Source organism: Panthera uncia, chromosome B1, assembly GCF_023721935.1.
Source record: "Panthera uncia isolate 11264 chromosome B1, Puncia_PCG_1.0, whole genome shotgun sequence".
NCBI lineage: Eukaryota > Metazoa > Chordata > Mammalia > Carnivora > Felidae > Panthera > Panthera uncia.
The window spans coordinates 3667250-3694468 of record NC_064811.1 but is presented as its reverse complement, the minus strand read 5'-3'; the positions used below and the strand labels follow the sequence as shown (position 1 = coordinate 3694468).

Below are 27219 nucleotides of genomic sequence, written 5' to 3'. Positions count from 1 at the left end.
GGGGGACATTGATGGTGGAGGTAGATGGATGGATGGATGGATAGGTGATGGGTGGGGTGTGGGACATTGATGGAGGTGGATGGATGGAGGGCTGGGTGGGTGATGGATGGGGCTGGGGGACATTGATGGAGGTGGATGGATGGGTAGATGGGTGGGTGGGTGATGGGTGGGGTTGGGGGTGATTGATGGTGGAGGTGGGTGGATAGATGGACGGGTGCCCATTGGTTGGATCAATCAGTGAGTGAATGATGGATTTTTTTCCATTAAGGATCACCCAGGTCAAGGGCCTCCAAATGGGAGACTTCTGGCTGGTCTGGGCCATGGCTCTCTACAGGACCATGGCCTCCTGGCCGAGGTCTGGTCCTCACGTACTGGCATCCCCGAATTCCCTGGCCTCATGGGCTGTGTCTTGCTCCCGGCACCCTCCTTCAGGCCAGCGTGTGCTTCTGGGTATTAATAGCATTACTTAGCCCTCCATGTAATTAGACTAAAGCACAATCACGGAGACTTACTTTCCTGCAGAAATTGACTGCATGGCAATTGCTCTTTAATTTATGGTGCCCTGAAAAATTAATGGAGCTGAAATCTTGGTTATTTTCCTTGGTTCTTTTCTGCGACTCTAAGGAAAGAAAAAGGAGACAAAAAATGGCTTAGCTGTGGTTATAAAAGGAATGAGGAATCTGAGGAAATTAATAACAATGACAATAGGGCCTTGGGCTTTTTTTTTCAAGGTTTTTATGGTTTTCAAAGCCCTCTGACTTCTAAGAAGCAGGATGGCGTGGCAGAACAACACTGGCTCTTGATTCCGACAGCCCTGGGGTATCAGGCATCGACCGGTGCTGTGCTGAGTAACATGTAGCCCCAAACCTCATTGGCTCCCAGCGACAAGCATTCTTCACCTGTTCCCGGGACTGGGAGCTGGCTAGGGTTCTGCCAGGCTCTGCTGGGATTGGCTAGACATGCTCCTGGCTGATGGTAGGGTTCGGGTCTCTGGACATCTCTAGTTCGGGGACCTGAGGTCACCTGGGGACATGCCGTTCTCATGGTGGAAGGCAGAGGCCCCGGGACCTGGAATATGTCACCTCCCCACACACCATTGGCCAAAGCAGGTCACGTGCCAAAGTCAGCGTCCCCAGGGCTGGGCGCTGGTGTTCCGTTCTCAAGGACTTGCAGACAGAGACACAGCCAGACGCTCCTTCCAGTGTCCTCCCTTCACCTTTCCTCCCAGGCGCCAGCCGCTTCCTCCAGCACTCACTGTCCTCCACCCTCTGACTGCCCTGCCCCGCTGCCTTCACCCCCCCCCCCCCCCCCCCTCGCCGACATTGTGACTTGGGGCCGTCTAGGGCCACCTCATCTGGAGCCTAGACAGCCTTGTAGGTGAGAGCCTGATGCAGTGGTTTTTCTCTCAAGGCTCAACCACCTGCACTGGGGGCCTGGGATCAAAGGCTGTGAGGGCCAGGCAGCCCCTTCCCAAACTGACTTTCCTGGTTCCCTGTGCTTGTCTCTGGGACCTGCTTACAGGCACAGCCCGGGACACTCACCTCTAACACGTGACAGACCCACTCTTATGTTTCATTCTGCTCCCCATCAAGAACCTCCTGTTTCCCAGCACCGTGAGAAATGAATCTGAGCCTGGGACTGCCTTCTAGAACCTTAGTGGGGAAGAAAAGACACCTTAGACCATCAATCAGGGAAGCCTTCCTAGCGGAGGGGTTCTGAAGAGACGTGTAGGGAACGGATCGCAAGGTACATTTACGTTTAATACAACTTCGAAACCGCAGAGATGACTGCAACGACCACCCGCAATCCTCTGGCCACAGAGAACCGGGTTTGCATTTATCCACGCTGAAGCGGAGGGCAGTCAAGGCAGCGGGGGGAGGGGCGGGCAGGGGGGGCCCCCAGCTACGGGAGGGTCAGCAGATGAGCCGTCCTGCAGGGCTCCAGGCTCCAACATCCCACGTCCTCCCTGACCTCAGGTTTCAGAATTGGGTGGAAATCGGGCTTCTCTGAGTAACAGAACGATTTCGTAAGTGGTGAGGATCTTACACGTCGGTGTGTGTCCGATCCCTTGTGTCCGACGGGGCTCAGGGCAGGATATTTTAAGCAGAAGAAGGAACTGGGTGCTCTCTAAACTGTTGGTGGGGGGCATGGGGGTCCAGGCTGGACCCCCAGGGGTCTTCCTGGGAGCCACAGAGCTATCCATCTGGGGGGGGCCTCTGCCTCACATGTCAGGAAGCCGGGGTGGGGGGACCAGGAGCCCCACGGGACTTACCAAGGTCGAGGACACACAGCTGATGTGGAGACCCACGCATCTGAAATCGTCACTGCTGCGGCACGGCTGCCTCGCGACCTTCGCAGAGCCAGTGACAGACCGTGGAAGGCAGGACCGGCTGCGGGCTCCATCACAGCCGCCCTCCCCACCCCCCGCAGCTGAGGACAGATGGCGACCTCGCCGGCCAGCAGGCGTGGCCCTAGGTGGCAAGACACCCCCGTGCCACGTTCACCCTCCAAATGTCCCACGGGTGCGCCTGTGCCCCAGAACTCTAGCTGCAAGGGATGCTGAGCGATGTTGGATTCCCACTCTGCGGCCTGTGTGCCGCGAGGCGCCCCGCGGCGAGGGAGGGAGGGGGGCTGGGCACCTTCCACCGCGCTCAACCCACCGCTGAGAGCCGGGCGGTGATCAGAGGGCAGCCCTCTAATGACCGTGTGAGACCGACGGGCACGCATTTCTGCAGTGGCCTTCCCCTGACCTCGTCCGGCTCGCCTGCCTTCACCTCTCCCCTGCCCTGACTCTCTTGCACATCACGTTCATGTCAGGGCAGCGGATGCGTTCTGGTAAGCCACCTCGGCTCCCTTCTTGGCCGAGTGACCTGGAGCAAACCAGCCGTTCCACGGGGACACCACCGTGCAGGATTTACTGCAATAAGCGGGATGTCCCTGGTGCGGTCGTTCTTGATTTACTGGCGTCTGTCTTTTATTAAGCGGGGGTGTTCTGTTTCTGCGGCCGTTGATGGCGCGTCCTCAACCCCTTCCCACGAGAGCAAATTGAACGGGCTCCGTCACGTCCTGGGGCAGGCGTCATAAACGCCGGTGCGTCTGCGGGGATAGCGGTGATAATGCCATCCGCTAATGCAGAGGTTTGCTGACCAGGCTCCCGGACGTTGATGGCCGCCCACCGTCTGAGGGTAGGAGCAGTTCTCTCCCGGTTTGTCGCTGGGGAAATTGAGACATGAGGTGGGGGCCCCGGCCTGGTCGCTCAGATGGGCCAGGGAAGGGACCAGAGGTGGCCTGTCATCCCTCCCGGGGGACCCCTCAGCCACTGGGGTATCACACTCAGGCCCACGAGACGGAAACTTCTACTGGAAGCAAGCACTCCCTGACCTGGAGCGGCTTCCCTGCCTCTTTGGGCTTCACCTCTGTCATCAGCAAAGGAATCTTACGTTCCGGGGGACGAAAGCTCTCCAAAAAGCCCTTTTTCTAAAATATTAAGGTGACAATTTCATAGCACGGACCCTAGCACCTGTTTTTGTAAATAAAGTCTTTTGGGAACACAGGCAACCTGTTCGTCTACATGTCCTCTCTGGCTGCTTTCCTGTCCCAAAGGCAGCGATGAGTAGTTACAACAGAGGCCACACAGCCTGAAAAGCCAGAGGTATTTTCTGGAAACGTTCCAGAAAAGTTTGGCAGCCTGTGCGGGGATGAGTCCCAGGTGCGGCGCAGGGGGAGAGGTGGGCGAGGCAGGGTATGTGCCAGCGAGCTGCACACGCTCTAGCAGAGAAGCAGGAAGTAACGCGGCCGCGTTTCAGAGGCCGGGAGTTCTCTTAGCGAGTGCGAGGCTGGGGATCCAGAAGCTTCCGCAGATGCGGCAGGGAGGACCCCAGAGGTCAAGGGGGTCGAAAGTGGCTTCCCTGACGGGCTGGGTTGTGTCCTCGCCCAAATCTGTATGCGGAAGTCCTCACCCCCATCCCCCAGATGGGACCTTGTTTGGAGACAGGACTTTTAAAGGGATATTTAAGTTAAAATAGGCCGTCTGGGTGGGACCTAATACAATATGGCAGGTGTCCTGATAAGGACAGGGCAGCAGGACACGGGGCACAGAGGGACGACCGCGTGAGGACACAGGGAGAAGAGGGAGGCCTCAGAGGGAACCAAGGAGCTTCCCACCTGGGTCTTGGACTCCCGGCCTCCAGGGCTGAGAGGGAATGAAGCTTTGCTGTGTAGACCCCCGTCTGTGGTTGTTCTGGGGGCCCTCCCATCCCAGGACGCTCGCAGGCGCGTCCTCCTCAAAGAGCAAAATCTCGCGGCCTTGGATGTTTTCTTCAAGCCGGTGACGGCAGAGGAGGGCGCTTCACAGAGAAAACTCCCACGTGTGTTAAGAAAGGGGACAACGGTGGCTCTAATCACGGGGCTCACAAGCTGTGAGTCACAGGAGGCTGTGCTTGAGACTCAGGCAGGGACGGCCGTCCTCAGGTGGGCCATCTCCCAGGATGCTGAGGTTCGGGGAGAGTATTTGTGAGGAGAGAGCGTTTGCACTGAGGCGGGATCCCCTGGGTGTTTTTTCTGTAGCTGCGGGGGTGGTGGAAGGATCCAGAAGAGGGGGCTTGAATCTGTGGCCTCAGAGGTAGGGCGTCTGCTGGAAGCCAGGGGCAAGGAGGCCCCAGGTGGAGGTGGAAGGGGACTGGGGGGCGTGGGAAGGTTCTGGATGGAGATGATTGGAAGTGCCAGGGTCCCCGGTGCCAGGTGGGTGACAGCACAAGGGGGCACGCTCAGGGGCACCCCACCCCCAGAGTGGGGTGTCCAGTAAAGGCCAGTTCTCTCTGGGTCCTGGGCCCTGAGCCCTGACACAGTCTCCTCCACCTAATGGACTGGGTTCTGAGCCTGCTTCTGCAGTCCCAGGGCCTCCGAACAGGTGACCTGGGCCAAAACCCTGACCGAGAGGTGACTTTCGACTGAGTCTTGAACACTGACTGGGGGAAGGAAGGGCATTCCAGCCAGAGGGAACAGCAGGCACGGATGCTCAGAGGACCCCATGGGACACATCAGCACCACAGTCGTGCGTGGGTGTGACAGGGCTGTGGGGTGTATAGGGGCATGTATGGGCAGGGACAACAGCTAGAGGGAGGCCAGGCAGCCCAGGGGCCCTGAGTGCCCGTACAAGGAGTGTGGGCTTTATCCCAGGGCGTGGCATCCCCTGGGAGGTCTGATGCAGGAGGGTGATGTGGTCAGCTGTGTGTCCCGGAAAGACCCCAGTGGCTGTGTCACAGAGCAGGGGCAGGATGGGGGGGCTGAGGGCTGCAGGGAGGATGCCCGCAGGAAGCCACGGAGGTGGCTCAGCGGGGCCACGGGGTGGAGGGGGTGCAGGAGTGCAGCAGTCATGAGTCGGGGGGGAGGAGACTAGCACACACGTGGCAACGGGTCGGTGAGGACGGGGCCGGGGTCCCGGCCTTGGCAGCTGGCGGGGGATTGACACTAGGCACGGCCGGATGGACTTGCGACCGTGCCGCAGGTCAGGACGGCACCGGGCTTATGCTTGAAAAACCCCAGTTCCCCCTTGAAGATTCCACAAAGCCTTCTTCCGTGAACAGCAGTTGTAACACCAGTGGCCTCACTTACGCTTCGTGACTTAGGGCCCTGATGGGGACAGGCTGGGTCAGACGGGGAGCACGTGGCACAGAACGTGTTGGGCCAGCCCTGAAAGCCAGCAGATGTGGGCTCCAGCTCCAGCCGCCGTTAGCATGGCGTTTTAGACCCATTTTACAGACGGAGACACTGGGGCCGCTGTACCGGAGGTCCAGGGGCTGGCTTGAGCCTTCCTTCGTTTTGAGGGCTGGCCGTGACATTGCTCTGCTTAACTGACTTATTCTGGACACGTCTTGAGTACAGAGGAGTGAAGGAAGGGGCGTTCAAATCACAGAGAATTCAAACCCGGCTTCTGCCCGCGACCAACCCTGGGCAAATCTCTCACATGGCCTCGGCTGCCATTTTCGAGCTATAAAACAGGTTCATAAAAGCATCTGATTCACAGGGATGCCCTGGGACGGTCCGAGACAGGACGTGCCCGGCACACACGCGTGCAGCGGGCCCTCGACGGCAGGCTGAGATCATCCCCACGTGACGCTGACGGGACACGTGGAGCACATAATTAGTGGCACTGCTTTGCGACAGGGCCCAGCGTGATCCCACACGTCCCTGTAAGGCAGGGCTCTGGATCCCCATTTTAGAAAGCGGGGAACCGAGGCTTAGGAAGCTTTGGGGCGTCACACAACTGTGTACTGCGGAGTCTATCGGGAACCACCTGGTTACTGGACCCCACGACCTCCCAAGTCACAGACTATGTTTCAGCTGCGGGCGTCATTTTATAGATGGGGAAACTGAGGCACGGAGGTGACACGGCGGCACAACTGAGAGGCAGGGTTTGGGGGAACCAGGTCTCCGCCCCTGAAGCACAGCGTGCCCCATCAGCCAGGGAGTGACGAGCACAATGCCCCCTCCCAGGCCTGCCTTTGCGACACAACGCTTTGCTCGTGTGTGTGCCACGTAGGATTTCCGTGTCTGTCCTGCTTCACGGGTGCAGAGATCCCTTGAAAGCCTCCCGGCCTGGGGCGCCTGGGGGGGCTCAGTGAGCTCTGCGCCCAACTTCTGCTCAGGTCATGATCTCACGGCTCGTGGGTCGGGCTCTGTGCCCACAGCTCAGAGCCTGGAACCTGCTTCGGATTCTGTGTCTCCCTCTCCCTGCCCCTGCCCTGCTCGTGCTCTCTCTCTCTCTCTCTCTCTCTCTCTCAAAAATAAACATTAGAAACAAATAAAAAAATACAAAACCCTCCCGCCCCGCCCCCCTCTCAGGAATGGCACGGGTGCTTTAGCGTTCCCATGAACCCGACCCACCCACAGGGGAGGCTGGCAAAGAAAACTTGGAAAAATCACAAATGAAAGACCCACTGGGACCTTCACTGTAGCTGCGTCCCAGCTCTGTGTTAGCGTTTATTCTCACCCCAGAGCCAGGAATGCAGCTGGCGAGGGGCAGAGCTGGCGGGAGAAAGGGGGAAGGGACAGACAGGACCTGCCCCCCCCCCCCCACCACCACCCGCCCTGCCCGGCGCCTCGTCATACCAGCCGGGGCCTGGTGGGCTCTGTACCCTGCAGGGGCCGGTACAACATGAGAAATGTTTCAAACTCAGGACGAGCCCTCCTCCCTTCTGCATCTTTCTCATGCTGGCACGGTGGGTTTAGGGAACTGAGCCGTAGTGGACACACGATGTTACGTCAGCTTCTCGTGTGCAACATAGGGATCCCACGATGCTCTCCGTGTTAGGCTGTGCCCCCCAGTGGCTGCCACCTGTCGCCAGGTGCACATCCCATTGAGCATTCCTTCTCCTGTGCCTTTCTTCCCCCAGGTGGTTGTCAGAGGGGAGGGGGGCGGGAAGGCGGGCTGTCACGGTGCTTTTCATGAGCGATTTGCCATCACTCTGCGCTGTGCCCGGGGGGGGACACAGAGCGAGTGCGGACCCTCCCGGGCTCCCGGGGCTCTGCCTTAGGACTCGGCACACACGGGGGGGACCCTGACCCGGACCCTCCCCAGCCCAGGCGCAGGCCTCCCAGGTCCTGTCCCAGGAGGCGGCAGGAGGCAGGGCCTCGCAGGAGCCGGGGCTCTGAGCTCCCCCACGAGCTCACTGTTTCATCGTGCTTCTCTTACAAAACTCAGATTCGAAGATACGTATATTAGGAAGTTCAAGTTGGTGACCGCATAGCGTTAAGCCCAAGCGCAGGGCCCTTCTGAGCATGGGCCCTGTGTCCCTGGCGTGGCCGCAGACCCCAGGCGGCCTGCACAGAGGGGACCCCTCTGTTCCCGCCCGCACGGACCCCCTTCACACCGCGTGCCCTTTGCAGACCCTGCCCCCTTCTTCCCAAACCGCCCTGGGTCCCGGCCTCCCGCTCCTGTGGCATGTTGCCAGGTCCCTCCCGGCCAGCGACGCTCAGGTGCGCCTCCCCTGGGACGGCTGCCTGGCCGGTGTCTCTTGGTTCCTACCAGCTGCACAGGGGCTGAGACGGCCTCTTCACGGAGCCCCGTGCCTGACCCTCGGCCTCCGGAGCTCAGTCTGGGCCCCCACGAGAGCACAGGGCCTGCCCGGGCTGGACGGGCCTCCCGACCCCCACGGGGCATCCGCGGTCCAGGGCAGAGGGCCCCCGGCCCGGAAGAGGCTCATCCCTCACAGTATGACCGGACTTGTGTTTCTCTTCTCTGCCCTGAAGCTCTACGTGTCATCTGACCTGGGGAAGAAGTGGACGTTGCTGCGGGAGCGAGTGACCAAAGACCACGTGTTCTGGTGAGAGCCCCCCACCTGCGACCGGTGCTCCCCTTGCCTCCCCACAGCCCCCGGCTCGGGGCTCCCCGCCTTCTCCTGCCTCTGACCCCAGCCATGACCTCCTCCTCCAGGGGGACCTCCGGGGTGCTCTTTCTGCCCTGCTGGGGCCTGTGGGACATGGCGGAGAGTCTGGGCCTGCTCCCCTCAGGTCACCCGTGCGCCCCCCCCCCCCCCCCCCCCCCCCTCCCCTCCCCACTGGTCCCCCCACCCCACCACCCCTGTCTCCCCTCCCCTCCCCCACTCTTCCCTCCCTACCTCCCCTCCCTCTCCCCTCCCCACCACCCCATCTCCCCTCCCGTCCCCACCTCCCTCTCTCCTCTGCCCTCCCCACCAACCCCCTCCCTTCTTCTCTGCCCCCTCGTCCCTCCTCCCCACCGGCTCCCCCTACTCTACCCTCCCCCTCCCCACCTCCCTTCCCCCCACACGACTGCCCCCCCTTTCCCCTCCTCACCACCCCTCCCCCCACACTCCTGCCCCAGGTCCTAACTCAGCCCCTGACTGACTGCCCCCCTCCAGTGCAGCCTCCCTGGCCTGCCTGGGCCCTGCTCTCCCGCCCTGCCTGATGTCAGGTGCTGGGGCTCCCCTCCCACACTGGTGGTGTCTCTTGGGGCCCCGCTCAGCAGTCGGTCTGAGCAGCGTTCTCGTCTCATGTTCTAGTCTCGTTGCACTGATGCCAGTCTGTGGAGCGAGTGAGGCCCACGGGGGACGAGCCCCTGCTGGCGGGGCGGGGCGGCGGCCGAGGGAGTGGCCGTGAGAGCGCTGGCCCCGGGCCCCATTTCCTGCCCACCAGCGGCGGCCGTGACCCATCCTCCTGCCTAAACCGCCTCTGGAGACGTGCAGTTGCACGCGTGTTCTTCCGACCGATTTGCTGTTTCTTGCACCTGTACGTGTGCACACACTCCTATCCTTTCCCTTTCTTACCTCGTGTGTACGACAAGCCATTGGACAGGCCTCCTCCTGGGCCACAGTCCTGTGTCCCCAGCAGAGAAGCACCGTGGAAACAGCCCTCCACCCCCTTCCTCCGCGTCTGCCTGTCTTCATGCGAATCACAGCAAGGAGCTAGTTTCCTGACTTGTGGCCGAAAGGCCCGCGTCTCTAACTCTGGGTTATTGCCGGCTGGTATGTGTGCCTTCTGCTGGCGGGAGAGGTCACGACTCCCGCCACACGGCATCCCGCGGTGCCTTCCTGGGAAGCCTGAGGCCACATCAAGCACCGGCCTCGTCACTGGTGGGAACTGTTGGCCCCAGGGGCTCCCAGGGGGTGGGGAGGGGCGAGGAGGCAGGATCTCCCGCAGGAGGGCCTGGGAAGTCTGCAGGATGGCGGGGCGCTGGCCCGCCATCTGTCCCAGGCCAGGCCGGGGGGCACAGCGAGATCTCTCGGGACGGGGAGGGAAACGTGCCCGCGGTAAATTAGCGCTAACTCAAACAGGGTATTATCTCGGACAAATCAAATCATTTCTCCCACAAGTTCCTCAAATTGCTCTGAGCCGTTATGCGTGAGAGATAATCGGGCCAGACGCTTGGCCTCTGGGGCCCAGGAACCTTTCCCGGATTGTGGTGACAGGCGGAAGCCCCCTGTCTTGTAAGCAGAGAAGAATGCTGTTTTGCCAGCATTTCTAAGACGCGCTTTGTCCTCGAACCGACAGCGGGACGGCCGACGCCCGCCTTCCGTCTGAGGCTGGGACCCCTTCGTGCTTTGGGAGGCTACCCGGCGGGCGAGCTCATCAGCTTGGCCATGGGGCCCCCGGCAGGCACAGCCCAGGGGTGGGAGGCCCGCTGCGTCCTGCGCCCACCATGGGCACCTGTGTGTTGCCCTCCCCGTGGCCTCCGTGGCCGCAGAGTGACGTCGTAGCAGCCACATTGTGGACTTGCCACGTTGTGGATGCTGACCATCTACCGGGTACCAGACCGAATGCGCCATCGTGTCAAGTGAGAACACAGACCCTGACTGTCTTGCCCTCACGTGACACAGGGGGAACCTGAGGCCCGGAGAGGCTAGGGCGCGTGTCCTAGACCACGTTGCCGGCAAGGAGCCCTCCGCCTGCGGCCAGTGGCCGTGCCGTTGGCCGCTGTGCTTCGCGGACTTCCCATGCCTGCTTCTCTGCTCAGGCCCGAGCTGACTCACAAAGTCTCAGCCTTCCTCTTCCGCCAGCTCGGCACCTGCCCGGGGGGTGGGACAGGCGGCAGGGCCTCCGTGGTGGAGGGAGGCAGAAGGGAGAAGACAGCCTTTCCCGCCACGGGCCTGGTGTGGCGCCTGTGAGGGTTTACAGGAACCGTCTGTGTCCGTAGGACGTCCCGTGACGTCCGTAGGAGTGCGGACCAACCCCCCGTGTCCCCAAGGTATTCTCCATACGCCTGCCTGCCCCTGGGTCATCTCACATGGCTGCTGTTTCTAGGCAGCGGACCAAAGACCTTCCCACATACCAGTTTTGGGGACCTCAAGAAACAGGGTTGGCCCTCCCTGCAGGGAGCCAGGCTGTGTCTGAGGTGACGTGCATGCAGCCTCGCGTGGTCGCCAGAACCCGTGACCAAGGGGTTCTGGGCAGGGACCTCAACCCACTGGGCCCTTGCCTGGTCCAGGGCCTGGGGCTTGGGGATGGGGTGCTCCAATGGGAGAGCCAGGGGGCACGGGAGGGTGGTGGGGGTGCCGCTCAGTGGAGAAGGCAGGTGAGTGAGTGGAACTCACAGACTGAGTAGGAGAGTGAGTCAGTGCAGGGGTGAGCTGGTGAGTGAATGAGTGAGTGAGCGACTCAATTAGTGATGGAGTGAGTGAATGAATGAGTGAATGAGTATGTAAGGGAATGAATGAGGGAGGGAATGAATGAATGAGGGAGGGAGACAGTGAGGAGTGAGTAAATGAGTGAGTGAGGGAATGAATGAATGAATGAATAAGTGTGAGTGAATGAATGAAGGAGGGAGGATACGAATCAGTGAGTGAGTGAATGAGGGAGGGAGGGGGTGAATGAGGGAGGGAGGGAGGGAGGGAGAGCGTGGATGAGCTCGTATCATTACCGCACTTCGCAGGTGCAGGGTTGTAAGGCTAAATTCCCAGCTGCCCGGCTGAGGGCCCGAGGACCTGTCGGTGCCCCTGGAAGAAGGAACGGCGTCACTTCACTCAGAAAAGAGAGAGAAATGTTGGGCAGGAGACCTTGGTCCTCCGAGCTCACAAGTGGTCTGTGCACAAAAGCCTAAAGCAAACCTCACCTTGAAATAGTATTTAGGGGCACAGTGCCGGATGCTGGAGCCCATGGTTTGCAACATCAGTGGACTGCAGGGGATGCCCCGCTGGCTTGTGCCACGGAGCCTCTGTGGACTCTCCCTGTGCACCTGGGGACCCCTGGACCCTGGAGCTGGGAGGCAGGCTGGGAACTGGAAGGGACCAGCTTGGAGGGGGGGGGCGTGGCGCTCACCAGCGCTGCGGAAGGGGCTGCCGGAGACCCAGTGCTCCTTCCACGGAGGACAGCTCGGTGGCCCAGAGGGGGCCACAGGGACGGCAGCCTGCTGGGCGGAGTGGCCGCGGGAAGGGACTCCCTGTGCTGACTCTCACTTTGCTCACTGGGAAAGGTGAGTGTCCACGAGAGGGGTCGTTCTGGCGGCTGGATTTTTTAATAGTCGTATTGGCCCGGACGTCTGTGCTCTAACGGCTAGAGTCAGCTCGTCGGGCCCCTGCCGCTCCCAAGGCCTGCCCAGCCTCCTACGGGGGTTTTGATCATCAAAACAAAACAAAACAAAACAAAACAACAAAGATACAAGGAACGTGAGCGTCTTTGGTAAAGGAGAGTCTGCTACGAAGAGTACTTGAAAAAGAAGGATGCCTAGCGAACCCTGGGTTCTGGCTCCCTCCCCAGGAGCAGGGGGAGGACCACAGAGCAAGCGTGGCCCCAGCCCCCGGGGCCACGTGGCTACCTGGGGTTCAGGGATTGACGCAGGCACCGCGAGAGGGGCTTGGGGTCCCCATCCCCAGCGCCAACCCCAGCCCGCTCTCTTCCAGGGCCGTGTCTGGGGTGGACACCGACCCCGACCTGGTCCACATGGAAACCCAGGACCTCGGAGGAGGTAAGTCGGGGCCGGGGGAATGTGCCTGCACCAGGTGTGTGCCCTGGCGTCCTCACCCCTGCTCCGGGCCAGGCCCAACGTGCCCTGCTCGGTTCCTCGGCTGGCCCTGCACAGCCGACCTCGAGATGTTATGATGTGGTGTAACTTTAAGTGTGCTTGTTTTCCAGCTGGGGATAAATTGAAGCCACGCACTCTGCTCCAGTGGGGAAGTCTATTAAGAGGGTGATTGGTTCCGGCCTCTGAGCACTGAGTGTTTCCCGCTCACTCTGCGCGCCCCCTCTGGCGTTGCTGAGTGCTGAGGCCAGGTGGGGGCTTCCCATGACGTCCCCGTTTAGTGGGGCAGAGGGGCCTGGCCGCCCCGGCCCAGCCGGCTTCATGCCAGAGGGCGCCCGGGGGCCTTGCATGCTCTGGGAACGGTCCTCTGTGCTCCTGAGGGAGGAGCACTGGCCGTAGAACTATGGAAGATTCTAGAACCATGGGGTATTCTGGAACATCAGCGCCAAGAGGACCTTTATTCAACACGTACTTGAGTCCCCTGTGGGTCAGGCCGGTGCTGACCCTGCTGGGGACACAGAGGTGAACAAGCCACAGCCCTGCCCTTTGCCTGGTTGGGGACAGCACAGAAGCTGTCCACGTTGTACCAGCCGTGGGGTCCGAGCAGCAAGGAGGGGAGGAGAGTGGAGGGGGCGCCGCCCCGGTGCCTGTCGCTGCTCCCACCACATTCCCCTGGGCGCTGGGGCCCTTGAGTCTCCTCCTGCCCGGTTTCCCTTGGAGTGGGGACCTCGCAGGTTCACGTGTACCAGACGCGGGAGCTGGCGAGGGCCACGCAGTGGAGCTCCCTGGGGGGGACACACGGCGGGGAGTGGGGGCGGGGGGCAGATTCAGAGCCGGGCCACAGAGAGTCCCGGCTGAGAACAGAAGCACTGATGTCCGCTCCCAGCCCGCCATGTGCCAGCGGCATGACCCCGGGGACGTTCCCTCTCCTCCCCGCTCCTCGGTGTCCTCGTCTGTGAAATGGGTCAGTGCCCGTGTGGGGCTCAGTGCGGGGACGTCATGAGCGAGCGCTTGGTGGATGTGGACGGAAGCCGCTGCTGAGTCCCTTAACCTCTTCTGAACCCTCAGCTCTTTCCTGGATCGGGGTCAGGCTTCCCCAGAACAAAGCTCAGAGGGGTTCCCGGCTGCCCACACGCACAAGGTCACAGGCTCCCACCATGCTCCACCCCCAAATCCGAAAACACCCCGGGCCTCGCTTAGGGTGACATGGGGACTGACCCGCCACGGGGGTGGTGGTGACCCACCACATGGAGATGATTTCCCACGACCTGCCCTCCCAGGGGAGAGGGAGAACCCTTGGCCCAGCAGCCACACCACTGGCTCCCCAGAACTGGTGTAGCACCTGAGTGGCGTCCCCCCCACTGAAGACCACGTGTGTCTCCCTGCCCCCACCTGACCCCTGGCACCCACGCCCCAGCCTCCGAGCCCCATTAGAGTCCAGTCTAGCCAAGCTCGGTGGCATGGCACCCGGACCTCCTGGTCCCTCCCTGAGTCGTCACCCACCCTGTCTGAACTAGGGGGTCACTCCCCAGGCTCACCTTGCCAGCTGGCCCCGCCCCTACCAGGGGGTCACTCCCCAGGCTCGCCTTGCCAGCTGGCCCCGCCCCTGCTGGCCCCGCCCCTACTGGGAGCACTCGACCACATTTCTCCATCTTGGGGTTCTTACTGTCCTTGGACCACCTTCCCTGCCGGCCACCTTCTCGGGGCCTGGGCTGCCGTCACAGCTCTGTGGGGACCGGGTGGGTCTGATTGATTCGCCTCTGTGTCCCCAGCGGATCTGCCGAGTGAATAAGCACATGGTCAAATGCCAGCGGCCAGGGCAGCTGCAGGGCCACTGTGAGTGAGTGGGTGTGCGAGTGGGTGAGGGGGTGAGGGTGTGAGCCCGTGAACGGGGGTGTGAGCTGGGTGGTGACTTCGAGTCAGACCCGGGTGAGTGTTCCCCCCGCGTGTCCAGCAGGCGAGTCCAGGATAGGAAATCCAGTGCCGCCCGCAGGGAGCGACCAGCCCGTTTGGCGGGGACATGGACGGGATTCAGGAGCGGGTGGGCAGTGGCACAGCCGTGGCTGACTGTGGGTCCCCCGTGTGCCGCTGTCTCACTGGGCCCCCACCCACTCTTGGAGGCTGGCATTAATCCTCACCTCTGCTGGAGCACAGCAACTATAACCGAGTTCACCCCGCTGCTGAGTCGGGCGTGGGGTCTTCCTGGCCCCGAGCCCGGCCCCTCCGCCCTGTCCATGCTGTCCAGCCACCAGGGCCGTGGCAGGATGTGCCCCAAAGGCGCTGATGACCCAGAACGCCCTCGTGGGCTCCACTTTGGTGTCCGTGGTTAAACCCTGCTCCTGCCCCGCGAGTTGGAACAAAGAGCGCCTCCGGCATAGGCTCGGGCCCCCCTGCACCACTTCGCGGGACCCCCAAACCCTGGGAAAACAGGATGCGGAATAAAAACAGCAGCCGCCTGGCAAAGCGTGTGTTCGATTTTGCCTGACTGTAAGCGTTTGCGAAGGGAGGAAAGCGTTCGCCTGAGGTTAGGGGAAGAAAGGACACTTGAGTCCCACCCACACACACCCCTGTTTAGGTAGGGGAGGCTCCGGGGGGCAGGAGGGGGCCGGTGCCACGATGGGCGCTGTGGGTGCCCACCGTGGCCCCGTGCTGCCCTTCTGTGGGTGAGTGCATCTGCCCAGCGCAGGCCCCTGGGCTGGGGCTCTCTGTCTGGGTCAGTCTGAGGTCCTTCTCCCAGTGAGACAGAAGCAGGCTAGGACACTTAAGTTGGGGGTGTGCTACGGCATGAAGCAGTGAGCAGAAGGTGGGCACTCACCCGCCCGCACAACTTTAGCCCGGGGTCAGCGGACATTCCCCATCAGAGGTCAGCTCGGCCGCCCTCGGGTTTTCTGCCATTGTGCCAGGAAAGCGTCTGTAGACGACCCCCCAGAGGAGCAGGCATGGCTCATCCCTTACGAGAAGCTGGCGGCGGGCCGGGTGGCCCAGCTTTAGACACGTTCCCCAACCTCCCTCTCTGCCTCAGTTTCCTCCTCCGTAAGATGGGGCCACGGCAGCACGGTCTGGAGGATGCAAAGCGTGCCAGGCGTAAGGGGCCACCCCTCAGCGGCAGGTGCAGCCACAGGACGGGCCCCCTGAGACTCAGACCCGCAAGCCAAACCCGCGGCCGTGCTATCCGACGGAGCCAAGAACGGGTCGGCGTTGCATCGCGTCTGAGGCTGTGTCCGACGCGTCCTTCGGCAAGAGTCTGGGAGTCTGAGGTTTCCTGCGCCGAGTGCTGGCTCTTATCTCCCGCAGGGTTTCGCTACGTCACCTGCCAGATCCACAACTGCTCCGATAAGACGCTGACGGCTTTGTTCCCAGGCCGCATTGACCACAGTTCTCTGACCGTGCAGGACGACTACATCTTCTTTAAGGTAAGGCTGCTGCTGGGCCTCTGCCAACGGGCAGCAGGTGGCGTGGAGTGTCAGCCACGCTGGGGGAGATACAGTCGCTCGGACGGGAGGCGAGAAAAGGGCTCTTTTCCCTCCAAGGCTACTTCATTCACCGCGTGCTGCTGGCACCCCCCACCAGGGCCCCACAAAACCACAGCCTTGAGGCAGGGATGCTGCTCCCTGCCCCTCCCCGCCTCTGCCCGTCAGCAACCTCCCACGGCTCGGGGGCCCCGAGCCCAAGCCCAGTTTGCTCCCGTTGGTTTCACTGACTTTGGGACTGATAGGGGCTGTCTGGTCATTGCCCCTACACGTGGGTTCTCAGGTCACGGTTGGGACCACCCTTAAGAACCATGTGGTCTGACCATTCAGAAACTCCAGTGAATAACCGATCATACTGCTTCTTGATTCCTTCTCCTGATGAGGAGCTCACTCCTTCAAAACCAGCCTGTCCCCCTCCTGGATAGCTCAGATCTTTAGAAAGTTCATTCTGGCACAAAGCGTTGGCTTTACTCTCATCTGGTAGCCCCTGTCCTGCCCCCTGGGACCCCACGAGATAAATGCCAAGGCTCCCTCCGCACTCAGCCTCCTCTTTGCCCTGTCTCGGGGCCGCTTCATCACCGCAGCTGCCTCGTCCACACAAGGACACAGGGGCTTGCTGCACACGAGCGTATGGAGAAATCTGATCTGTAAGGAGCAGGGCTCAACCAGGCCACATGGAAGGTGGGAGAAGAAGCAGTCCCCGCTCACCACAGTCGGGGCACCTGCTCATCCCTGGGGTTTGCTCTGCCTGAGCTCGGACGGGACTGCAGCTGGGGCTTCATCTCCATTCCTCACGGTCATGGTGGCCTGGTCTGACCAGTGACCGGTGACACTGTCGATGTGGGACAGGGGCACACCCTGCCCCATGAGCACCGGGGGCCCCCAGCACCTGCTCAGGCCATCAGGGACCACAGACGTCCATCTGCCTCCTGTCCTGTCCTGTCCTGCTCTGGTTCCCATCTTTCTCCAAAGCTGCCCAGAAAAGCTGTCTTAACCCCCAACTTGGAGGTTGCGGGGACGCTGCTCCCCTGCAGACTGATCTTGGGCGGGTTTGAGCTAGTCCTGCCTCCCCTGCTCTACTCTCTTCCCTGCCTTCTTGGTCCTCAGAGGACCCGGCAGGTGCCTGGTGGTGCCTCCCACCAGCCCTCACCACCAACAAAGTGTGTGATGAACCTGAAAGTCCGCTTCCCGGGTCCCCCCTGGAGGTGCTGAGCGGCTCTTGGTGCTGGTTCCTTTGCAGGGGACACACAGGTGGGGGTCCGAACCTAATGGTGCCACGGCTGGCTTTGGGAAGAGCCATCATTCCACCTCTCAGCCTCTACTTGCTGACCCATAAAATGGGCGTGGCAGGTCCTGGCCGCCTGGAGGCCTGGGCGGATGCCAGCTGCGTTCACGTGGGGAGAGGGCCTGCTGGATGTGGCCGGTGACCCGCCATTTGGGGAAGAAACGCTGTGGCACCCGGGGGGCGGGGGGCAGACTCCTGTATGAAGGATGAGGCTGTGTTTAGTGCGTTCTGTTCCCTGGGTTAAAAGTCGCATTCACATCTCAGGGACACTGGCGGTTCTGCCCGCCCCACAAGCCCCCTCCCCCCGTGGCCGGTGGATGAGGAAGGTCACCATGTTTGCAGGCCTCCTTCTTTCTGCACCGGGGCCCCAGAAGACCCCGCTGTCTTCACCACCAGCTCCTGGCGGGAATGGGCCTGGCCCGCCCTGGCTGGCTGAGCATCCGCCCGCAGGGCTCCCCAGTGAACCTGAACTTCTCGAGGCCAAGAGGGCTGCCAAGCCCGGCCCTGCCTTCTGCTCCGTCGGGGGAGCTCAGCGGCTGGCAGACGGGGCTCTGAGAAGGGGCACCGACCTCTCTCAGCCACTCTCTCCACAGTCCTCCCCCACCTGCTAAGCAGGCCTGTCTCTGGGCTGCTTGGCTCTTCTTTCTGAGGAAGCAGAGTGCTATCTCCTCCTCCAGGAAGTCTGCCTGGCCTCTCCCACCCCAGGGCACTCTCTCTCTGAGCTCCCAGGACCCCCACGCGTCCCCCATCCCAATACTCCCTGCTCCGGGGGCCCTGAGGGCCAGACCACCGCAGACCGCACAGTCCCTTGCCCTCAGGATAGAATTGTCTAGAGAAATCTCTTCATCCTTGTGGTCATGATGCTTTGCACATTGTGAGCCTGTTATAGTTTGTTGATTAGTAATAATAATTCCAGTAGCTCTCTGAGTCCTCCTGGGGCCTTGGGGCCGCCCCACATGCTTCCCAGATCCTGCTCCCCATGACTGCCCCATCGCGTAGTTTCTGATACTGTCCTCCTCATTTATAGCGGGGAAACCGAGGCTCAAAAAAACTCTCCCAAGGCCACCTGGTTTACAGATGGCGGGGCTGGCATTCGAGCCCGGCCAGTGACGCATGGTGGCCGATGCCCCTGAGCAGTGACCCGCGTTGCCATGTACATACACCTGCACACACACACACACACGCACACACACACAACTCGTGCTCACTCAGGCATAGAAGACACTCCCCCACGTGCATGCACAGGTGAACACACCGGGGGGGTCACACGTTCACACTCAGACACGTGCATGGGTGCACACCCACAGGCACGCACGTACGGTGAGACGTAGATGTCACCCATCGTCCCCCCGGCCACCGCCCTCTGCCCTCGTCCGGCGGCTGCCCCCCTGCCCCTCTCCCCTCCCCCAACTCTTCTCATTGCCCCATCCCCTAGAGAGCCTCTCCTTTCCTGGCTCTCCTGTCGTCTCCCACGGAAGACAACTCACTATCTCTGTGCCTCGGTTTTCTCATCTTCGAGACGGAAACGAACACAGTGTGCGAGCGGCCTCAGCGAGCGTTGCCTCCTGTTCCGCGGCTCATGCCTCGCGCTTCGCTGGTCGTCTTTCGTGGCTTGAGCTCGCCTTTGGCCAGTCTCGTCCTCCCCCCGGTGGCCCTCCGCGCACCCTCCCGAAGAGGAGTTCTGGGGCAGAGAACCCCTTCCACCTTCCGTCGCTTGGATATAGGGAGACGGGTGCTGGGAGAGCGTGGGGACAGAGGTTGGCTCTCACAGACGGAGGTGGAGAAGACGTCCCAGAGGGTGGACGTTGGGTGTCGGGCTTTGAAGGATGAGCAGGTGTGAGCAAAGTGACGGGGCGTTCTCGCCAGCCGACGCGCGATTTAGAGCGTCCCACTCGTCCGCTCGTGGCCGGGCTTGACTGCAACGGCTCCCCGGGTTTGTCTTCTTCTGTCCCATTAGGCCACCGCAACGAACCGGACCAAATATTACGTCTCTTACCGTCGCAACGAGTTTGTCCTGATGAAGCTTCCGAAGTACGCGCTGCCACAGGTAAGAGGGGTCCCCCGCGCCCGGCCCCGTGGCCAGGTCCCAGCCCGCGCTGCCCCGTCTGCCAGTGCGGCTGTGCCTCCTGCAGCCACTCTCCCCGCACGCTGTCCGCTCTGGCCTCACGTGCGCCCAGCTCCATCCGGTCTTAGGGCCTCCTTCCGACCTCGGGGAGCTGGGGATCCCCCACACCCATCTCCTCCTTTCATCTGGGGTTTGCAGGCACGGGGCAGTTTCTGTCCTACTCACCTCTGCATTCCAGCCGCCTGGTATGGCTACGGGTGCTCAATTAATGCCACTTCCTTCCCCTTTGCTGGGCAGGCGGGGGGGGTGGGGGGTGGGGTGGGGGCGGCCTAGACCCTGCCCCCCCCCGCCCCGCCCCCGGGGCCGGCCCCCCCCCTCCCCCCCCCCCCCCGCTGGTGGTATTCCCATCCCATTTCAAATCTCTGGTTGACATTCAGAGAGGCTCAGTAACCTGTCTGAGGTCACACAGCTAGTAAGAAACCGAAGCTGGTCTCAACCCAGGTCCCTGTGAGTCTGAGACCAGCCTCATGCCACATCTCCCTCCAGAGGACGTCGGATGGCCCGCTTCGCACACCTCTATCCTCGGTGCTTATAATTTAGAAGCGCAGACTGGAGCAGCCGTTCTCCCACATGTATTTATTGAGCATCAAGCATAAGCTGGGATCTGATGCTACAGCTGTGGAACAGATACCCCAGTTCCTGCTCTTGTGGGGTTTTCAGAGGAAACAGGCAAATGTCCAACATAGTTGCAGGCTGTGCTCTGCACTGTGAGGGAGGGAGAGGCAGAGACAGAGGGTGAGGAAGTGGGGGGACTTCCCTGAGGGGACATTTCCTCTGAAGTCTAAAGGTCTTGGGAAAGCGGCACAGGTGGAGGGCTGGGCTTGTGCAAAGGCCCTGGGGCAGGAGGGAGCCTGGCTGTAAGGCAGAGGATGGTGAGGAGACGAGATCTTGGCTCTGGGGGCTGTGCATTGCTGTAAAGTCCTTCGCACCTGTGCTGTGCTGCGCTGGGCACCAGAACACCTCTCCTGAGCCGTAAATGAGAAAAATATATGGGTTTTTTTAAGCTATAAGAAAACTTGTTAAAACTTCTTGATAAAAGAAAAGGGGGAAGTGGAAAAGAAAAGAAAGAGCGAAAAGGAGCAAGTTGCATAGATTAACTCCAGGCTTGGCTGAGTCCGTAAATGAAAAGCTAATGGTTTCATTAAGGGCAGATGGGTTGGTTGGTGTCGTCCCTGGGGAGTGAGGGGGCCTTTTCAGCTTCTGAGGCTCTTCCTCCCTCCTTCCCCCGGGATTGCAGCAGCATCAGAAGCCCCCTGTGTCCTGGCCCTGTGCCCTGGAGTTGGGGAGGGGGACACCAGGCAAGGAGGGGTTAGGTGGATGCCCGGCCCCTCCCTGCTCCCCTGTGACACTGGGACTGTGGGCGGTTTCTGACCCTCTCCGGGGCCGGGGGTGGCTGGACCAGCAGCCAGGCCATGTCTGAAGGAGTTCTCAGCCTACGCCACAAGTCATGACCTCCGTGACCTTGAGCTCTGGCTGCGCCTCCTGGACCTCGGAGTCCTTGCCTGCCCGGGGACGGGGTGGGGGTGATGAAGTGCATGTTTCTCAAAGTCTTCGGTGGGGTTTGTAGGAAGCACAACCTCGTGTTCCCCCGCAGGACCTTAAGGGTAACGTTACCTGCTAGCTTCCTTCTTCCCCATTTCTGTGGGAAAAGGGGGCCGTCGGAAAGAATCGCGAGGCTGTGATGGGAGACACGGCCCTCGCATCCCAAGTGGGCGGCAGAAATGCGACACGTACATGCCCCCGTGCGATCGGTTTCAAGGGGAGACCAGGCGCCCGTTCGCATCGTGGCTTTTGCACGGGCACTGACTATGCTGTCTCGGGGCCGTGCCCGGGACCCGGTGACAGGCGGTTGAGGATGATGGGTGAACTGAGTTGCCCTCAGGGAGCACTCCCTGCCCCCCTGGCGCCCCGCGGGGTCAAGACCTCGTATCATTTTGGAGCACTTTGCCCAGACAGACAGCAGGGCTGTTTCCTCTTCAGCAAATTCAGGGGCGCAGCCAGACCCCAGGGTTTCCCACCAACAATCTGTAGAACCGGCCAGTGGAATTTCCTAATCAGATTGTGTTGTTTCATGGTGCATTTGTAACTCCTGTCTGTTTCCTCCCCTCAAACCAACTCCGTTTCCCCCCCCAACCCCTTTAATTGCTGTAGAAACATCAGGAAGACAATAGAAATTAGAGCAGAGAGGAGGCTCCCCCCCCCCCGCGTTACCCGGCCCCTGTGCCAGTCCCCCTTCCCCCGTCCCCGCCCCCCATCCCTGTCCCCCATCCTGTCCCCTTCCCCCCTCCCCATCCCGTCCACCTGGCCCCTGTTTGGTTCTTCTTACAGTCCTTGGCCACATGCCCCAGTGACTTTTGCGTAGCTGAATCAGAGCAGGCATTCCGTGTACAGCCGACGTGATAACATGAAAATTTTCCCGGGATGGGGCCGGAGACCCACTGTCAGTGACTGGAGAGCTGCCCGTGGAGGAGACCGCACCTCGTTTAAGCCAGATTTCTGTGGTTGGGCCCCTGGTCGTTTCCAGCAAGGCTGCAATGCTTACCTATTGTGCCTGCGGGTATGCCTTTATCTTCTCAAGTTCAAGTCTAAGAAGAACTTCTAGACAACGGATTTAAATATTTGTGCAGCTGGGCTGCTTCCTAAAAGGTTCCACCTTGCCACCGGCAAAGTCGGAATAGACCGGTTTCAACAGAGCTCGGCCAGGTTTTTTGTGACGTGTCCCTTCTTTCCACATCCCTTGTACTTTAAAGGGCGTGACTGGTACCACGCGACTCTCCTCTCACCTGCCTGAGAAACTACAAAAGACGACCAGGCTTGATTAGGTTTGCCAGCACCCTTGGCTTGAATTATTTACTTGTAATGATTAAAAAAAAAAAAAAATACCACCTTCCTTAACAGAAAAAATAAATAGACAAAGGCTGTAAACAGACAAGAGGAGAGAAATCCAAAAGACCATCAGTTACGTGCAACCTTTCATAAGCATAAAGCAAATGCAAATTTACTTCTAAGTAAAATAGCCTTTTATTTGTAATAACCTTTATAAAATAAAATGGAAGCATGAAGCGTAAGAACCAAGGCCACGGGGGCTGGGGGAGGGGCCGGAAGCACCAGCCCTGTGTCTTCTCACTTGGGCGACGGTGGCTCCTGGGGCGTCTTGTGGTGCAGCTGCGTTGGAACTCTGGGGTCTGTTCGGAGGCTTGCAGCGTCCAGGCGACCGTGTGGATAGTGAATCCAGGCTCATTTCTGCAATTTTAGCTCTTCCGTGATAGCGGCCACCCCACCCCGCCCGCCGCAGCCTCGTGGCAGGAGACAGGGCTCGCGTGAGCAGCGTGGACACTGGGAGCCACGATGGCCGTGGGGACCCCGTTCTCCCAATCCTGGGGGTCTGTGCCGGGAGTTGATGGCTGCTTCTCATCACGGAGCCGCAGCATCCTGGCGGGAAGCCGTCACTGCAGCCAGCAGCGGGCCAGAGCCTGCTTCCAGCCCCCACCCTCTTCTGTGTCCCCTCTTGTCCCCTTTTGGGAGCAGAGATTTAGGGACTACGACACTCACAAGCAACCACACGTCTGTTGGAGTTTAGAAAAGTCACCGGGCACGCCCCAGGGGAATGGCTCAGCCTCACAAAAGATGTGAGAAGAACTTAACTTTTTAGCTCCGACGGATCCCTGCTACAGAAACAGAAAACCAAACGCAAGGAAGGGAGAGAATCTGGTTTCCAGAGTTAGCACAGTATTAATTTCCAGTGTCCAGTTTTCAACAACAACAAATTGCAAGGCATAAAAAAACGTGCGATCCGAGCAAAGGAGAGAGACAGAAGCTGTCCCTGAGAATACCAGTTGGCAAACCTACCAGACAAAGACTTTAATACAATCGTCCCAAAGACGCTCAAAGAGAGGGGAACCATGAAGCGGGTCAAGGAAACAATGTAAAAATGAGCAAAATAGAAATAACCAAGAAATAGAAAACATGAAAAGGAACCAAAAATAAATTCCGTGGCTAGGAGGGACAACATTGGGAATGCAAAATTCACGAGGCGGCTTGGAGGGAGGTTTGAACAGACGGAAGGAAGACTCCCAGGTAGGACCGTTGACGTTACGGAGTCTGAGGGACAGGGAGGAAGAGGGGTTGAGGAAAGGCACACCAGTGGGACAGCAGCAAGTGGCCAATGTATGTGTGTGGTGTCCCAGAAGGACAGGGGACCGAGAGGGGGCAGGGAAGCCATTTAAAGAAACACTACAGACATATATGCTGTTTCTACCTTCTGGCCTCCCCATTCCCTGTTTCCACAACAGCCTTGCCTCTTTGTCCCTCAAGGTAACAGGTGTATAACTCGTAGAGACTTCTCAGTATCCATTCTTCCCCCGAGCCTCTGCTTTAACAACCCCCCACTTTTCTGGCACAAGACCACATTTCCCAGCTCCCCTTGCAGCGAACACGTGGTCACGTCTCTAACGTCTGGCCACCACATACGGAAGTGGGGTTGCCGTGGGAGACTTCTCAGAGCCCCCCTCTAAAGGCAAGCCTCTGTCTCCCTCTTTCCTTCCTCCTTCCTGCTGCTCGCACGTCAGCATGATGGCCGCAACTCTGACCATCATCGTGAACCATGAGGACGAGGGCCATGTCGTGGGACAGCGGGATGATGACCCAGGAGGAGTCGCTGTCCCTGGTGACATGTTAGAACTTCCATACCAGACCGTGCACCTGGAGACTTTTTTACATGGGGGAGGAAGGAGCTAGCTTGTTTGAACCAACTTTTCTTTCCTAGTTTCTGTCACATGCAACCAAATCTAATTCTACCTGGTAACAAATATTGGCGACTTTGGTATTTCCTTCCACGTCTCTCTCCAGGCCGTACAAATACAGAGACAGACACATCTACATGTATCTACAAATACGTCTACAGACATGTGTACATAGATCTGATTGGTTTTCGCGTCCTTTTTTTGAAAATGGAGTCAACACATGTCTCTGGCTTCTAACTTTTCTTTTCAGAGATAGAATAACATAAATCCAGATGTGAGCAAACACTGCATGTTTTTTTTTTTTTTTTTTTTTTATCTCTTCTCTCTGGTCTTTTGTCATAGTCTCTAATCAGCAAAGATTTTTTAAAAGACCATTCTGAATATCGGCATGCATGGCGTGAAATGAGCATCTTTTAGCCAGGCCGGTGGGGAAAGAATTCGTATAAACTCTCAGACCGTCATGGAACATGTGTAAGAGCTTTGAAAACGTTCCTACTCTCCAATGCAACAATTTCCCCTTAGAATTTATGTTCAGGATGTGATCCGAGAGGCGGAGACCCATGTCCAGGGATGTTCACGACTGTCCTGCACATAATGTTGGAGACGCCAATGGCTCGCCAGTGGGGAAGTGCTTCGGTGAAAGCACGCCCACAATGATGATAATATGCCGTCATCAAAAAGTGTGCGTGCTTAATTCGAATGACGGAGGGAAATCTCCCCGTATAAGGTGAAAGCGAGAGCTGCACGCTGTACGTGGGAAGAAAAACATATGAATCACACGTGGGAAAAGGCCCGAAAGTGAACGTTTTTATTTTTGTTTAAAAATTTTTGTAAATGTTTATTTTTGAGAGAGAGACTGACGGAGTGTGAGCCAGGAAGGGGCAGAGAGAGGGAGACTCAGAATCCGAAGCGGGCCCCGGGCTCCGAGCTGTCAGCACAGAGCCCGACGCGGGACTCGAACTCACAAACTGCGAGATCGTGACCCGAGCCGAAGTCGGACGCTCAACCGACTGAGCCCCCCAGGCGCCCCAAAGTGAACATTTTTAAATGGTGGGATCAGGTCTCTCTAGGGACGGCATCGCTGGCAACTTCTGGCCACTTCCTACGTTTTTCTTTGTTTCCCTGATCATAGTAAGCATTCCCCCAATGCGCTTACCCAGGTGCAGAGGAGACGAGGTTGGGATTAATGCCACAGCAGATGTCGGTCACTTACCACGTGATCGCCACCGGCACCGCCTGAGCACCTTCCCCACTGGGGCGGCGGATTTGCAAACCCCGTGGACACGGTGCAGCTCGGCCTGTGGCCGCGGGCCGACAGATAGGGGAAGGGAGGCAGGAGACGGGAGCAGTGGTCCACGTGCTAGTAGTGCCGGGTCCTGCGTGTGTCCGTCCCTGTGCCCCGCCACGCTACTGTCCCGTGTCATGGGCGCTCCCTGCCTGGTGACGAGCTTCTTGGTTCCAGTCATTTCCGCGTGTTAGATTTCCGGTGTAGACAAAGGGCCCCAGCTCACACTGCCGGGGACCTCCCGATGCTTCACAGCGCTGCCTCCCCTTTCTGCAAAGCCCCTTCTCGGGGGCTGCGCGGGGAGGTCAAGCAGGGGGCCATCAGCCCTGCGTCCGACCCGGGCGGCCAGATCTTGTCTCTCACTGGAGGCCACGTCCCGTGGACGAACAGGGACTCCGTCCGTTCTTAGAGAAACCAGCTTCCTCTGTCTATGCCGGCCCTGATAGCAGATGAGAAGGCGTAGAGAGACGTGTACCCCCAAACTGGGCGGGGGCGGAGGGGTCGGCCTCGCCTCTGCAGGAGCTGGCTGGCCTCACCCGGCCTCGTCCGCCCGTCGGCAGAGCTGGGCAGCCGCACTGCCAGCAGGGTAATGAAAGTCAGAGTGGTAGAAGGGAAGCGACGGCACCCGCCGGGGAGTAAAAGCTTGTTATGGCTTTGAAATGGCCCTTTTCACCGGGCTGCCACGCAGGACTGGGCGCTCGCCGGGAGAGAAAAGAAAAGCGGAGCCAAGGGTGGCCCTGGGTCCCTTTTTCTTCCTTTTTTACGTCAGTGGGTTTTGTTTTGCTTCTGAATTGTAAAACCTGGAGCTGAGCCTCGAGAGGACTGGGGAGTGACTTAACCCAGTCCTCCCACCGCTGGGGGAGTGTTCCCGAGGGCAGAGCCCGCCCGTGGCTCCCCGCTGAGCCCGAGTGCCTGGACCAGCACCTTGTGGTCCTTAGGAACGGCGCTTATGAACATGTGCTGAGTGAAGGAACCAACGGATGACTGGTCTGACCCTCAGGATGGGCCTGGGGGAGGGGAGGCCCATCCCCTGCCTCACAGAGGTGACCCCTCAGGTGCTTCCTGACGTCTGGGGGTGCACGGCGTGCATGGCGGGGAGAGACGGGCCCCCTGTGGGCATCCCTCCCACGAGCCAGTCCGGAGGGCTGGAACGTCACCCCCATTTTGCAGGTGGGAAGACGGAGACCCGGGGGCTGACCAAAGTCACAGAGCTGAGGGCAGCAGCAGGTTGGAGGCCTAGGTCGGCACGGCTCCCAGAGAGCCATGCCCGGCACCCCAGGCCTGCCCGGTCCCTCGAGGCTTCACTCCCCCACACCCACCTCCCCTCTGCACCGCTGACCTGCGCTCTCCCCCGCCGCGTCCCCAGGATCTGCAGATCATCAGCACGGACGAGAGCCAGGTGTTTGTGGCGGTTCAGGAGTGGCACCAGACGGACACCTACAACCTGTACCAGTCGGACACGCGCGGCGTGCACTACTCACTCGTCCTGGAGGACGTGCGCAGCTCCCGGCGGGCCGAGGACAGCGTGCTCATCGACATCCTCGAGGTGGGCGCCAGGGCGGGACCCGGGGGCGCCTGGGGCCCTCGGCCGGGTGGTAGGTGTCACCCGTCCTCGCTCCCTCCCCTTGCCTCCCCTCCCCTCCCCTCGCCTCCCCTCCCCTCCCCTCGCCTCGCCTCTTCTCCCCTCCTCTTCCCTCCCCTCCCCTCCTCTTCCCTCCCCTCCCCTCCCCTCCTCTCTCCTCCACTCCTCCTCTCCTCCCCTCCCCTCCTCTCCACTCCCCTCCCCTTCTCTTCCCTCCCCTCCCCTCCTCTTCCCTCCCCTCCCCTCCCCTCCCCTCCT

General features: G+C 60.1%; 1 protein-coding gene across 1 annotated transcript in view; it reads left to right on the top strand.

Annotated features, from left to right (window-relative positions):
* Positions 1-27219, top strand: part of SORCS2 (sortilin related VPS10 domain containing receptor 2) — a 262786-nt gene that overhangs the window by 190377 nt on the left and 45190 nt on the right. The window contains exons 4-8 of the mRNA XM_049632622.1: positions 8251-8324; positions 12354-12418; positions 15767-15885; positions 19185-19274; positions 26746-26925. Coding sequence (XP_049488579.1) covers positions 8251-8324; positions 12354-12418; positions 15767-15885; positions 19185-19274; positions 26746-26925 — 528 coding nt within the window. The remainder of the gene's footprint in view (positions 1-8250; positions 8325-12353; positions 12419-15766; positions 15886-19184; positions 19275-26745; positions 26926-27219) is intronic.